We start from the raw sequence: 15,371 nt of genomic DNA on the forward strand, positions 1-15,371 counted from the left end.
GTGAATGGTTGATCCATCCAAACAACTGGTAATACTCGGTACTCTCCTGGCAGGGTGGGGAGACGGTGAAAAGAACAAGACAGGAAAACTGAATGCAGTACATAAATGCTGTTAGAAATTATTTAGCTTAGCTTTTTTTTTTTTTAATTGGCGTAGTATCATGCTCTAAGGTATAGAGCATGACACTTTACGACCCCATGGACTTTATAGTCCATAGAGTTCTCCAGGCCAGAATACTGAAGTAGGTAGGTTGTCTTTCCCTTCTCCAGGGGATTTTCCCAACCCAGGGATCAAACCCAGGTCTCCCGCATTGCAGGCAGATTCTTTCCCAGCTGAGTCACAAGGGAAGCCTAAGAATACTGGAGTGGGTAGCCTATCCCTTCTCCAGCGGATTTTCTTGACCCAGGAAAGCTGGGGTCTCCTGCATAGCAGGTGGATTCTTTACCAACTGAGTTATCCAGGAAGCGCAAATAAATGGTGTTTTAAATTATTTAGCTTCTTTTAAATTGGAATAGTGTCATACTCCAAGCTATAAGTAAAATTTTTGTATTTTTTTTCTCATCCTAGTCAAAGAATGAAACTTTTTTTCAGAGGCAGATTATTCTAACTTTCTTCTCTATGTTATTTGGGATATATGGATATCCTTGAAATAGTGATAAGAATGTAGTGGCCCCTTATTTAGCCCCTCTTTGAAATACCTCAGGGCGTTTTTGCTAACAAGAAGCAGAAGCAGATGGAAGTTTGCATCAGATTATTAGGTAGCTCGTGGAAGCAAAGGAAGAGACAGAATAAGCAGGCCTCAGTCAGGGTGGCACCAGAGTATTCTGGGGCTTTGAACCACCAATATTTTGTCATTAATATGGCCACGCTTCTAGTTCAGTTCCCTCTCTATGGAGGGCTCAGGATGACCTACAGTTTGGGTCCTCTGGGGTCCTATGTTGAGGCAGCTGACATGAGGGGACCGAAAAATGCAGGACATCAATTAGGCTCTTAGGGGCTATCGTAGGAGCTTCTCTTCTGGAGAGATGTGGACTGGAAGGAGATGATGGACGTCCAGCAGTCAGGTTGCTGTGGGGCATAACCAAGGCCTTAGGCTCTTGTAGCACCTCCAAATGAACCCATTCTCTTAGGGCCAGTTTTACTGGAAACAAGATGGGTGTTTTCTCTATATATCTGAAAGGTGAACATAAATTTGCTACAATAAAGTTAGAAGAATTCAGTAAATTTTCAACTCATGACTACAATATGTACAAAAAGGTGTAAATTGTAATTGGAAATTAAAACAAATTGTCTCTGTTATTACAAGTATCTCTGTTATATGTTATTTACTCATCCTCACTGCCTTTTCATTAATTTTTTTAACAACGTTTGAGCAGTAGGCTGAATCTTTGTTGAACACGATTGGAACTGGCTAAATAAAGTAGTCTACTTATAAGGGAATGTCCTATTTGGCCTGCTATCTTTATGACCTGATGCTCCTGTTTTATTTAAGTGGTAGGTTCCCTGAAGCTATTTAAACTTCTCCTCCTTTGGAGGTATGGCAGAATTGCTACAACTTAGAGATCAGATGAAAGGCCAGTGTAGACAGTGCCTCAAGCCAACCATGGTGGTGACTAGTAAAGCCTTATCTGAGAGGATCTCACAGGTTTTGGACCCATTGCTGAATACGAATTTAAACTTCTGCCAACACACATTACCTGAAACTTGGCCAAGTTGAATTTCATCTGCTGTTGGCTATCCAAACTTCAATTCCTATTAAGACCATCTGGAGTTCCCTAACATCCTTTATAGTTTTACTGTCCAAAACAAATAGTGTTATCATTAAACTTGGCCAACTTACTGTCTGTTTCATTTTCAAATCACTAATAAATACATTTGTCTGGTAATGTTGATCTATAAAGAGGCCCCAGAGTTGTTCCCTGTTGACCTTTCATTGGAAGACTTTTCATTGTGCTTTTCTTTCTCTTCATCTAATCAATCCATGACCATATGTGGACCCTTGGTCTAGAGTCATTAAGAAAGAGCATGTGTGCCTTGTAGTCACCTCAAGGCAGAGGAAATGAGTTTTCAGGGGTTGAAGCCAGAAAATAAAGATAGTTATTAATTTGGTATTCAGAATAGATTAGTTTCATATGTTATTTTTGACTAAGGAGCTGCTGTGTGCTTCTTAAGAGGTGAGCATCATAGAAGGGATATCTCTTAAATGTAAAGTATAAGAAATAATTGAAAGAAAGTATAATTGATGACATTGCTGAGTAGTGTTGTACTTGAATTTGTAGCCATCTGACAGTTAAGGTTGTTGAGTTCTTCACCAGGAAAACTAAATTATATAACCATGGACTGCAAATAGTTTGTCAGTTTGTTGATTATTGCTGTAATTACTGACTCAGCTACATATAATGGGGTATGCTTGCAGTATTGACGAAACAGGAATTTTAAAATTTTATCATTAATAGGAAAAGCCAGCATGCTTATTTTTTTACAAGTATATCCTCATACTGTACTGTTTATATTGTCTGCCAGAAGGCATGCTAAGGCGAGAGTAGAAACCTTTCTGTTATAAATGTATAGAAAAATGATAAATAAATTTGATTTGAGTTGATATGTAAGACTTGCCACGAAGTTAGAGATCCAGCCAATGAGAATGCGTGGTCATCACGTCTGGATTATTTCCTGTCGGCCTCCTCCCCTTGAACATATGCGGAGTGGCCACTGTGCATATGGGACGGTGCTGTACACTCTATGGCTGGGTACTCTACTAGCTTCTTAGGTTTTTTGGAGACAGGTCTTTTTGAAAATGTGAGGAAAGGGGTCTGTTCTTTTCCCAGAAAATTCACACAGTGCAGCATTTCACCTAGGAGTTCAGGAATTTCAAGGATCTCCCAAGGCCCATATAGACACCAGATTGACGCCTCTGGCATAAGACATAATAAAATACATGAGACGTGGTCCATGGCCTTGATGAACTTCCAGATGGAGAAATAATGTCCCTTACAGTGCCTCTCCACTTTATTATTATTTATAGTACTGCCGTAATGGAGGGGAGTTGCGGGCGCACTGACTCAGCCTTGGTAAACGTGACTTACACGCTGCCTCTGTACTTGGTCTGACTTCGGCAGTCTCGTTTAGCGGTTTCTGTGTCACCCTATTGTCATGGCCATTTTCCTTGTATGTACTGTTGCTTGGAAGTGGGAGATTCGTAGTAACATGGTGCCCTATTTTAAGATATCTTTCAGAGTACTTTATAAAAATGTTTCTTATATACCAGCTTCTATGATTGTGATGTTCCTGACACCTCTATGAGGTGAGCAAGGCAGGTATTTTTTTTCATATTTAGAGCTGAGAATACTGAGGCACGAACAAGTTGCCTGCCTTTCTCAAGGTCACATGGCTGGTAAATGCAGAGATGGGACCTGAGATCACTCACTGATTTGCCCATTTATTCATAGAGCCAGTTTTGTTTTGTTTTGTTTTGGCTGTTCTGGGTCTTTGTTGCTCCACGTGGACTTGCTCTAGTTGCAGAGAGTGGGGGCTGCTCTTCACTGCAGTGTGAGACTTACTGTGGTGGCGTCTCTTGTTGCAGAGCATAGCCTCTGGGGTGCATGGGCTTCAGTAGCTGCAGCGCATGGAGCTTAGTAACTGTGGCTCCTGGGCTCTAGAGCACGGGCTCAGTAGTGCAGCGTATGGGCTTAGTTGCTCTGCGGCATGCGGGATCCTCTCAGATCAGGGATCGAACCTGTGTCTCCTGCATTGGCAGGCAGACTCTACCACTGAGCCACCAGGGAAGCCTCCAGCCAGCTTTTCATGCGGTAAATATTTATGGGATGGCACGTATCTAGCCAAGCCCTATGCTAGGTGGTAAAGATGCAGTGAACATATAGTTCACTCCTTCAGGGAGCTCATGGTTCAGTCAGGGAAGTTAACAAAAAAGGAAAGAGTGGTTCATGTGGGAGGACAGGAAAGACTCAAATACCAGGCGGAGTGACCTGAGCATTTGGTATTCTGTGAGCTCGGAGAAGGAGCACCAGATGTAGCTCTGGAGACAGATAAGGCTTCCTGAGTAGTGTCTAGGTGGAGCAGCAAGGACAAGGGGTCTGGAAAGGGTGTTTGAAGAGAAGAATAGTGTGTTTAAAGGCCCAGGTGAAAGGGCGCCTGGGGTATTCAGGAGGCACTGCCGGTGATTAGTGTGGGATGGACAGTGTGGGATGGACAGTGTGGGAGGGTTGAGATGAGGTTGTGAAGGCAAGTAGGCTCGATCATGGGGGGCCCTAGCTTGAGGATGTGAGCAGTGAGGAGAATGTAGAGTTAGTAAGAAGGTGATGGATTAGATGTGGGGAAGAAGGAAAGGAGTGGTTTGGGAGGCTAGGTCATGGTGATGTCATTCATCCGGATGGTGAGCCCATATGTTGGAAGACAGGCCTAGGACATGAGGGAGGGTGGGAGAGGTGGGGACCTGTTCAATTTGAGGGGCCTCTGGACAACCAATTGGATATGTTCTGAATCTAAGGAGAGAAATCTGGGCTGGAAATAAAGGTTTGTGATTCATCAGCTCCTAATTAGTCTCAATGACTTCTCTGGTAATTGAAAGCTTTGAAGTGGCTGAAGTTAACTCAAGGAGAGGATAAAATAAAAAAAGGAAGGTTGATGAAAAGCCACGGGAAACTTGAGTATTTAACGGAGGAATGGGGAAAGAATCACTTACAGGAAACTGAGCAGTGTGGCAAGAGAGGCAGAAGGAAGATGTGGAGGGGTGGCGGAGCCCCTTAAGAAAGAGAGTCACCAGCCAGCACAGAATCTGCAGTATATTAATACCTTCCCACCACCCCCGGCCTCTGAAAGGCCAGGCGACATGGCTTCACTCGCACAGGTGACAGTGAAGAAGCCAGGCTCTCCACCAGCTCAGCAGTCCACCCCGTAGCCTGCTTTAGTTAAATCTTTTGAGGTATGAGAAATAGGAGATAGCTGATCTTTTTTTAAAAAAAAAAAATCATGATTATATTTTAATATACAACCAAAATATAAAACACCATAGTAAATTGATGGCAATAAAATATGGTATTTTATTTGCACTGCATGACAAACAGTTAGCATCCTTAGTCATAAATGAGAATAACTTACCTTTTGACTCTCAACTAGCAAACAAACATTTTATGTTCTGAGTGCATGGACTAGAATGAAAGGAGTATTCTTCTTGGTTGACTGATAAATCATTTACTACATTTGTCAAATAGGTGTGATGATATTCCTAGAATAGGATAGGGTTGTGAGAAATTAGGTGAATAAATGTAAATATCTAGTATTGTTACCAAGCAAGGACTCATGTGAATGAGGTACAGAATGCTCTTGACAGTGGGTGTTTGTAGTGAAGTGAAGGTTTATTTGCCGGGCACCAAGCCAGGAGAATGGGCAGCTCATGGTCCAAAGGCCTAAACTCCTCCATGGCTTTCAGGTCGGAGTTTTAAAGACAGTGTGAGGGTGGGGGTCATAGGAAGTTGATCAGCTCATGGACCTTTTTCTGATTGCCTGGAGGTGGGGTTACAGGGTAAGGTTTCAGGAATCTCAACCTTCTGGTTCCAACCAGTCTGGGGTCCAGTGCTTGTGGTCAGCAAGTAGTCATCATCCTCCACCTGTTCACTTTTAAATATCTCAACCACTAATCATTACAGTTTACAAACGCCTTCACTAATCTATTGCTGCAGTTTAATTTTGAGCTTCACAGTAACCCTATGTAACTGTTTCTGTAGAACATAGATATGCATCAGATGTTAACAATATCCCTTCAGGAGGAACTAAGCAGGCCTGTGATTCTGTTGTCCTAATAGTTTACTCCTTGAATCTGCTCTTTGGAACTCAGGGAAGCCTAGGAGACTAAAGCCTTTTTCTGCAACAAGAAACAGAGGACACGAGGGGCTTTTGAACCCAGGAGGGCCCTGAAGGGTCTTACTTAAGTTTCAGTCCCTCCTGTTTTTTTGATACTCGTTAATACCGAGGGGAACAGAGGTGGGACAAGAAAGGGAATAAAGTTTTGGACGGAGAAATTAATCATAAACTTGGCAGGGGAGTTGAGGGGCTCTATCAGTATTGAGCCTAACACACAGTAGGTATCCAGTGAGTGGGAGTTATTTCTGGGTATATCTCTTTGTTGTCTCTTTGTTTTCTCTCCTTTCAGCAGAGGACTTGTGCCTTGTAAAATTAAACTGTGCTGTTTTAGAACTCAAGTTTTTATGTGGCAGATTTCCATGAAGAAAAAAGTGTTGTAATTATTGATTGGATTGCACTGTTAGAATTAGGTTCATAACAGACAGGAATACTGTATGATAAACTTGCAAACAGAACAAAGCCAAAAATTGTACTTGTTATCCCCTTGTTGAATCTGGCCCTCTGTTTCAAATTAATTAGATTTTTGGATAACTATGCTAAACTTTGTCACATCCTTATTAAAATTGTTTAAGGATTTTGAAGAACATCTCAGAGGGACTTTGAAACTAATCTGAGTCTGGTACTGGAGATTCCATTAGCAATCACAAAACTGATTAATCTTTTACTCAGTTAGCTTATTGATTATTGCTGCAATTACTCCATGTAACAGATTCTACAGGGGATACCAGAGAAAACAACGTTTTATAACTGCCGCTGACGTGTTCAGAATGAATGCAGTCTTTCGTACTTTTCATACATACCATTTTTGTGTCTTTAAATCCTGGAACACTTCTACTTAGAAAGCACTGGGCTTAATATTGTTTCACTGTTAGGAGGTTCACTTTTAAATCTCTCAGCTACTAATCATTACCGTTTACAAATGCCTTCACTAATTCTATTGCTGCGGTTTAATTTTGAGCTTCACAGTAACCCTATATAATAGAGAAGCTATATTTATTCTCATTCAGAGGAAACTAAGGTTCAGTGAGGTTAAATGACCTCCTAAAGGCTGTGCAGATTAATAAATGGCAGAATTGGTATCGGTCTCCATTTCAGTCAGTATGTATCAGACACCTACTATGTGCCAGGCTTTGTGTTAGGGGTAATGAAAGCTGGATAGGATAATAGAGGTTGAGCTAAGAAAGCTTTTTGGATAACTTCAAATTATAGCTCTTTTAATGTTATCATGATCACTTTGTTACTTTTCTGTCTAAACCATATCATTAATAAATACCTTGGTATAAAAGACTTAGATTTTTGTTTGGTTTGGTTGGTTGTCTTTTCATTTTGTTTTTATCTAGTACAAACCTAGTCTTTGTCATTATTGCTTATTTTATCACTATTTAGAACAAAATTGGAAAGAATCCCCTCTAAAGGGAAAATATATAAAACCCTGAGAAAGGATGAAGATCTAAAAGGAATTTGCTTTATAACTTGTTAAGTGCTCTCATATTTTCTCGTGTGAGTCTCACAACAGTCCTGTGGGTACATACCACCTTCATTTTACAGCTGAGTAAACTGAGACACCGTGAGCATTTCTTCACTGAGGTCATCAGTTCAAAGTGGCCAGTACTGAGATCCCAGGGCTTGAGTCTCTAACTCGTCTCAAGGCCTTGCTCGTCTCTCTGGGCAGCACAGGCCTTGCGGCTCATCAGGACTGCCCCATGCCAGGAGGTGCTGTGCATGGCCCACGCTTTATCCTTGTCCGTTGAGGAATGCCATGTGAGCAGTGGCCTAAGCTCCGAGCCCCCTTGGCAGCCGCTCAGCCGTCACCAGGCCTGCTCCAGAGGGGTCAGTTGCCTAGAGTGGGCCCATGCCATGGGTTTACTTACTACCCTTTATAGTTTGCCCTTGAGGGTGAATTACTTTGGAGTGTGAAACACAAGATTCTGTGTTAATATGAACACAGATCAAACCCTGTATCTTAGCAGGAGAAAACATTCCTTGGATTTGGAAGAATTGTAGAAAACAAAAAACAAATCCTGACCACTTGCTTTGAAGAAGCTGTCAGGTGGCATGCTTAATATCATTACTGTGACTGTATTAATCAGTGTACAAAGAGATGTTTACAGATTGCTAAAAAAATTCCTACAATGGTCCTAAAAGTATGTATGGCTTGCCAGTTGATTTGGCACAGCTCAGAAAGGAAAGGGAAACCATTTTTATTTATATATTTTGTGAGGTAAATAAATAAAGTTGGAAAACAGGTCAATTTCATGCATGCAAGGTTTTATAGTAGGAAAAAAATACCTTGCACCTGTTCTGACCCTTTACATGTGAGGTTATTTGTTTTCAAACTTGACCCCAAGCACCGGTTTCAGACAACTATAATTAATTTGTTAGATAAAGCATAAGGATATTTTATTTGTTTTGATTTCTAGGACTGTGGTCAAGTCGTAACTGAAATTCCTAACCTACTGTACATGGCAGTTAATTAAAGAAAAGCATTAAGTATAGGAGGACACCACCACTGCTGTTGTCTTGTATCAGTATAAAAAGGCAGTAATTTTTTTGACAGCTACTGATTGGAAAGTTGCTTGCAGCCTTCCAGAAGCAAGAGGGTACATGCCGTGGATCAATAACCAGCAAATTTCCCATTAAAAAGAATACCTGAGCAATGTTTCAAATAGCCACTGGCATCTTAATTTTCCATGGAAACCTCAAATACTTGTGTGCTGAGGACAAGTCATTTTCGGACAATTTTTCCAGACTACTTGTTAACAGTTATTGCTGTCCCATAAGGTTGACAGCCTACATGATTGATATTTCATTTACTTGTCATCACTGTTTGAGTAATGGCGAGCCCTGTATTTCTGTGCTTTTAAGGAATATAGTTTCCTGAACGACATTTGCTTTAGTACGTATTCCAGGGAGTGTATCACATGTTTATGCTGTATGTATATATACTTTTACATCATAGAGGGAAAGAATGAGTTTCCTTTGTGGTTTGAAAGCTCTCAGAAGGCAGGGTATGCTTCTATTAACCCATAGCCATTGGGGGCTTCCCTGGTGGCTCAGTGAGTAAAGCATCTGCCCACAATGTGGGAAACCCGTGTTCAGTTCCTGGGCTGGGAAGATCCCCTGGAGAAGGAAATGGCAACCCACTCCAGTACCCTTGCTGGGAAAATCCCATGGACAGAGAAGTCTGGTAGGCTACAGTCCATGGGGTCACAAAGAGTCAGACATGATTGAGCGACTTCACTTTCACTTTCACATCAAAAATCCACTTTCACTTTGTTTTTAGGGTGACGATTCTTAGACTTGTTAATTTGTGATTTTACAGATGATATGGAATTTTGTAACTCCCCTTTATTTCTAAGGGAAAAATAAACTCAATCTTGTGATGATTTTAATGTACATAAAAGCAATAAGAAGATATATGTACATGTTTTCTAAAAAGAAAGTTTTAAGAATGTCAACAAATAATGATTATCAAAGAGAAATTTTCTGGAAATGTGATAGCTAAAAAGGAAATATGCATGTGTTTTTAAGAAATATTATTTAATTACTTTTGGCTGCCTCAAGTCTTAGTTGCAGCATGTGGGCTCTCTCCATGGCAGCTCTAGGCTTCTCTCTAGTTGAGGTACACAGATTCAGTAGCTGTGGTGTGGGCTTAGTTGCCCCACAGCATGTGGGGTCTAGTTCCCCAACCTGGGATTGAACCTGGGTCCTTTGCACTGGAAGGCAGATGGACCACCAGGGAAGTCCCTGCATTTGTTTTTAATATAGAAACAAGTACAGAAGGGGAGTTCTGCTCTTTGACAGTCCCTTGAAACACAAAATCAGTGGCTTTCATTGTTGATATTTTCCACCAAGAACATCATTTTGTTAAAACATCAAGTGTTAAAAGAAGTCAGGGCACAGAAGCCATTTCCAGGTTAGGTGGAAATATGCTCATCAGTTAACATATTAAGGAAAATAGGAGCAGACTGTAATACAGCCTACCGAATGAACTTGTTTATGATGATATATGAAAGCTTTTTGAATTTGGAACTTTATTTTTCATGCTCAAATTTTTAAAGTGAAATTTGATCCGTACTAAAGTATTTAGAAGATTAAAGCATGAAAGTTATGCTTGCTTGAAATTGGGCTGCCTTTTTATCATGTTAATCCTGTTATCTTTGGATGGGTCATGTCTTGTTTGCTTGTTACACAGTCTCTGTGATTTTGAGTTCCATTGTCTGTATATTTTATACACAAAGGTGAATAATGTTTGATTAACTAACTGGCATATAGGTCCAAACTGAATATGAGGCATCTCCATTTTGCTTTGTAAAGTCCAGGGAAAAAGAACAAAAGGCAATTTGAGAAATTTCTACTAAAATACTTTGTGTCATTTTTAATATATATCATTTTCAAAACATTTCTAGAGATGAGATACTAACCTAAAGTCTTAATCAGCCATTTTTACTCTTAAAGACAGCGTGAAGGATAACACTATACTGGACTTTCAGTTTCGAGTATCCACTATAGTCAGTTTGATGTGCAAATAGAGAAAAAGAATTCTCTAGGCTGCTATGTATGTACCAGCAATTTACAAAAGTGCTGTGAATTAAACAACCCATAAGTGTCTGTTCCAGTGTTCATACATTACTGAGTAATCTCTTTCTATAATCTCTTTGCAGTATTATTCTACAATAATGGAACAGCAAGTAAATGGACAGTTAATAGAGCCTCTGCAGATATTTCCAAGAGGTAATGTTGAACAAATTCTAATCAACAATGATTATTTCAGCAAACTGTTTCATCAACAGTTATGTTTTCCAAAGGTTTAAATGCGCATAACATGATGTTTAGCTCTTAATTTGAAAAAACAAAAGAAGTATTCATTACCATGGGGATTGCAGGCTATATTATAGTTATGGCAGATAAAATATCTAATTTAGTAGAGTAAATTAAACTAACTAGATTGTTTTTTGTTTTTGAAGTGCATACTTACATTCGCTTAAAGAACTCTTTGGGGGTCCACATGGTTTCTAAACCAAGGAAAATGAATGACTTTAATTTTGGATATTTATAAATTGTGGCTCATGATGGTAGCCAGAGTTGCTATTAAGGAGAAAGCTTTCAGCTAGTATAGAAGCCTTGATTTACTAGAAGGTTTTAGGAGAGATATTTTGGTGGAATGTTTGGTGCTGGATTTTGGGGGGGATATATCTTCTAAATAATTGAAAATCCTCCTAAATAGGAATTTGATTGTTAAGTCTCAAAAAATATGAGCTGATGAGAGTGAGTCTTGGTGAGTCAAATCATTTGTTTTTCCCTTTAGGTTTGATAGTACTAGCCTTGTAACAGATATGATTGCTCAACTGTATATAAATGTTTCCTCAAAGTTTGAGTAATGGTGAAAAAGAACAGTTTAATTATATAAACCATTAAGTCTTTCACCCATTATACATTGCCCTACTTGGAAGTCTGTGTTTTCTAACTGATGAAACAGATAAGAAAATTCCCTGAGTCTTCTAGAAATAGCTTAATTAAAATAATTAGAAGTTAAACTTTACCTTCGTTAACTGATACTGTACAAATAATCATGGTATGAGTTTTCCAATTAGGCATTCTAGACTTTCATTACCTGTAACTCTCTGAAGTTTAAATGGCTCAGTTAACCAGTAGACTGCTATTTGCACTGATGAAGTCTCCAAAGGCAGCTGGCTCTGCCAGCCCATGAGAAGGTCTGGGTTCAAGAGTAATGCTATTCTTTTAGCATTAAGGTGGGCAGCTGGCTTAGGAGTATTTAGTAAACTATTGATAATAACTTATTAAAGAGCTAAGTAAGTAAATAAAACTTGGCCATTGATAACATATCTGAAACAATTATGATTAATTGAGTTCTGTTGTACCTAAAGACTAAAACTTGAAAAAAAAAAAAGAGAAAAAAAAAGTTGGCCATTTCTGTGTATTAGGCCAATAACAGGATGCAAATTATTTCTTAACAAGACAAGAGAATTTGGGGAAATTTCAGAACTGTTTTTCCATGAGGAATATTTTTTTTTTTACTGGCTGAAATCATTTCCATCAATTGCTTTCCTGCTTTATAACTTTATAGCTCTCTTGTAGCAAACCCTAGTACAGTACCCTGGATTATTGTAATTCTGATGCCTTGGGTCTTCATTTCTTTTCTCCCATAATATTTACTTCTCTTCGTCCAGAATCTTTCCAGGTTCTCTTTGTTTTCTTCTATCTTGTGCACAGTCCCTGTCAGTCTCCCTGTCCATACCATCGTGCCCCTCCCATGATAATAACAGCTGTTTTTAGAGATCTTCTCTGTTCAGGCACTAATATTGCTTTGTGTGTTACCATTTCTAGTTCTCTCAAAAGTCCTGCCTATTATTGCTTTCATGTTAGAGTTGAGAATATTTAGGTCCAGAGACATTAATTAACTCTAGTGTTAGTCGCCCAGTCGTGTCCGACTCTTTCCGATTCCATGGACTGTAGCCTGCCAGGCTCCTTCCATGGAATTCTCCAGGCAAGAATACTGGAGCGCGTTGCCATTCCCTTCTCCAGGGGGATCTCCCCAAACCAGGGATTGAACCCTGGTCTCTTGCATTGCAGGCAGATTGTTTCAGATTCTGAGCCACCAGGGAAGCCCACTCAGTAACTCTAGAGACACACAGGTTTTAAGTGGTTAATGTACACTTTGAATAAGAATTTTGTTTAAGTTGTAATTTGTTTAAAGTAGGAGGGCTATTTGCTCTTATACAGGTTAAACTATTAGTAGAGTGTGTATGGGGGTAGTTTGGAGGACTTGATAGGAGTGTGGAGAAAAGTGTGTTGTAGGGAGGAGATTCTTAAAAGAAAATACGTTAGATATGAGTGTTACATGTGGTCCTAGCACAGAATCTGCTGCTGTTGTCTTAGTCTATTAGTGTCCAGTTAACAGAATTAGCCTTCAATGAGAAGAATCTATTAGCTTCCAGTACATTATTAAATATAGTTCTTCCATACCACATTTAAGTTTTTTAAAGTACGAGACTCAGTCTCCCTGTCTCTGTGGTTTTTGTAGATACTGTTGTGTAAGTCTTTATAGTTTTATACTTTTTTTGCATATTTATCTACATAAAGTATAGATTTTATACAATTTTACTTTTATATAATTTAATATATATATAATTTTATATTAGATTTATATGAATTTGGAGTTTATGGAAATTTTTACAGTTAAGAGTGTAGACATTAGGTATGTTACCTGGGTCTACTGAGTTGATGAGAGGCTCTCAGGCCCCATGTTATAAAGAATCTCTAGACTGAGCAAATCAGAAGGACAGGAGAAAATGATTCTGTTTTAACAACAGGTCTTCTCATTCCAAGTGACACAATTGTGTTGGATAGTAACTTCCCTGCTCAGGACTGAGTGCTCTTTGTAGTTAAAAGATATGTCAACTATTAATAAGCATGAAAATTCACTGACTTTATAGTAACTTCTGACTCTACAATTTTAGAAAATTAAGGTTACTGTATTTTTTGAATACTGTTTAGATTTCCAGTTATAAAGATTTAAGAAGCCAACTGAGGAGCAAGGCAGATGTTAAGGTACCAGATAAGAGTTGATGCCTGTCTCTAATTCCTTAGTTAGTCACTTCCTTACTAAATGAAGTTTATAAATGCACTGGTACTTCAGAGGAAATGCTCTGAAGTGTTTTCTTAGGATGTATTAATGGTCCCTAAAGGACCAGGCATCAAGTGTATGTGACTGTTGTTTTGTTCAAAAAGTTAATTTCCATTCTAAGGAAAGAGGATTTGGAGTCTTAATTTTAATGTATTTTAGAAAAACAAATAAAAATGCTTTATTGAGGTTTAGTTTTTTTTAAGGAAAATAACATAATAAATTTAAGTATGCTTGATATACACAAAACTAAAGGAACTGATGTGCTTCGTAATTATTACCTACATCATCTTCTTATTTAACAGCTCTATTTCTTGTCAGAAACAGAGGGAAATACATGTACATCTGAGAAAGGAGCAAAAAGAAAAAAATCAGATTCATCCTTCCCCAAACAATCAATCAAAATTGACGGCCCCTTAACATATAATATGTAGGACACCGTAGTTTTCAGATGGAAGCAGCCTATATAACATGGACACAAAGCTCTTTATGTTTTTAACATCTGATGAAGAAGCATTTACTGAATTGGAAAAGTGTTGTACTAATCTGTAACTCAAGATGATGTAGAGAAATTAATGTTATTTTTCCTGGTACTGCTTTATCTTTAGACTTAAATATTAATAAATGTCAAGATTTGTAAGAAATGTGACAAAATTAATGATACCTCTGTATTTAGCAAATTTGACTACTTATTGCTATGCAAACTAGTATTCAAACTTGAATATTTCATAGAATCTCTAGCAATCTTTTTGGCATTAAAAGACCCTCCTCCCTCTCCTCTCCAAAAACCCTAGCTATTTTCATTGTAGAATAAGTGATAGCAGATATATGATGTAATAGAGTGAGGAAAGATTGCAGAAATTTGAATTATGAAAGGAATCTAATCATTTTAGCTCAGTTAACTTGATTTTTATATGTTTTAAGCAGAAATTGGAATTTATATGAGGCAGTGTCAGAAAGCTCTTTGCATTTATAAATGCTCACTCCTGCAAGTTAAAAACCCTGGTTCATAATTCCCACTCTGGGTCTTGGGAGCCACTTTTCAATCATTTCTCTCTGCTAATTTTGGTGTCACCCTCATTTCTTTTTAAACGATTCATTTTGAGCAAATTTGTAAATGGCCCTGATGTGTTCTACAATTTAGTCAATTACTGTTTCAGCCTGCAAGCCTCCTGGGGAACGGAACATACATGGCCTGAAGGTACGAATTTCAATAATTGTTTCAGTAAAGTTAGATGGATTTGTAATGCTGTGTTCCACTTATTGAAATGTCAAATAAAACTGCACTTTCTCAAGCTCTGACAAGCGATCCTTTTTTTTTTTAAAATGGGATGTGGAGGGGGAGTCATCTGTAGTATTTGTTCAGTGTGTGTGTGTGTGTGTGTGTGTGTGTGTGTGTGTGTGTGTGTGTGTGTATAGGGGATTTGATCCCAAATTTTTAAAAACCTTTTTATTTTTGGAATTGTTTTGTTGGTCTGTTTTTTCAGGATGATCCTGGCTACTGATCTCCACAAAGATTTATTTGAGTGAAAATATAGACTTCATTTCAGTGATTAATTAAGCACATAAGCATATTGCACACAGAATACCCCCCTCTTCTTTTGACATGTTTATGCTGGAAACATATATCTATTTAATGTCCTTTGATTGTTCTGCGTATTTTAAATTCTAGATTTCTGCTTAAGGCTTTACATTTAAAAGAAAAACTGGCTATTGTATTAGACTCAAGTGTTTTATAATTAATTACTTGGACCTCATTTTTCAGTGAATAAGAGACATTTTACAACATTCTGCCTGGTTTTAGAGCTGGAGGGATATAATAATGTGAGATTCACTATTGGCCCTT

The 15,371-nt window shown here is 38.5% G+C and overlaps 1 protein-coding gene across 3 annotated transcripts in view; it reads left to right on the plus strand.

Moving 5' to 3' along the window:
- The window catches only part of MAP2K5 (mitogen-activated protein kinase kinase 5), a 262,225-nt gene that overhangs the window by 29,783 nt on the left and 217,071 nt on the right, over window positions 1–15,371 (plus strand). For all 3 annotated transcript variants that reach the window (XM_052646192.1, XM_052646193.1, XM_052646195.1), the window contains 2 exons: window positions 10,545–10,614; window positions 14,686–14,726. In XM_052646192.1, coding sequence (XP_052502152.1) covers window positions 10,545–10,614; window positions 14,686–14,726 — 111 coding nt within the window. The remainder of the gene's footprint in view (window positions 1–10,544; window positions 10,615–14,685; window positions 14,727–15,371) is intronic.

This window comes from Budorcas taxicolor, chromosome 10 (genome assembly GCF_023091745.1).
Source record: "Budorcas taxicolor isolate Tak-1 chromosome 10, Takin1.1, whole genome shotgun sequence".
Lineage (NCBI taxonomy): Eukaryota > Metazoa > Chordata > Mammalia > Artiodactyla > Bovidae > Budorcas > Budorcas taxicolor.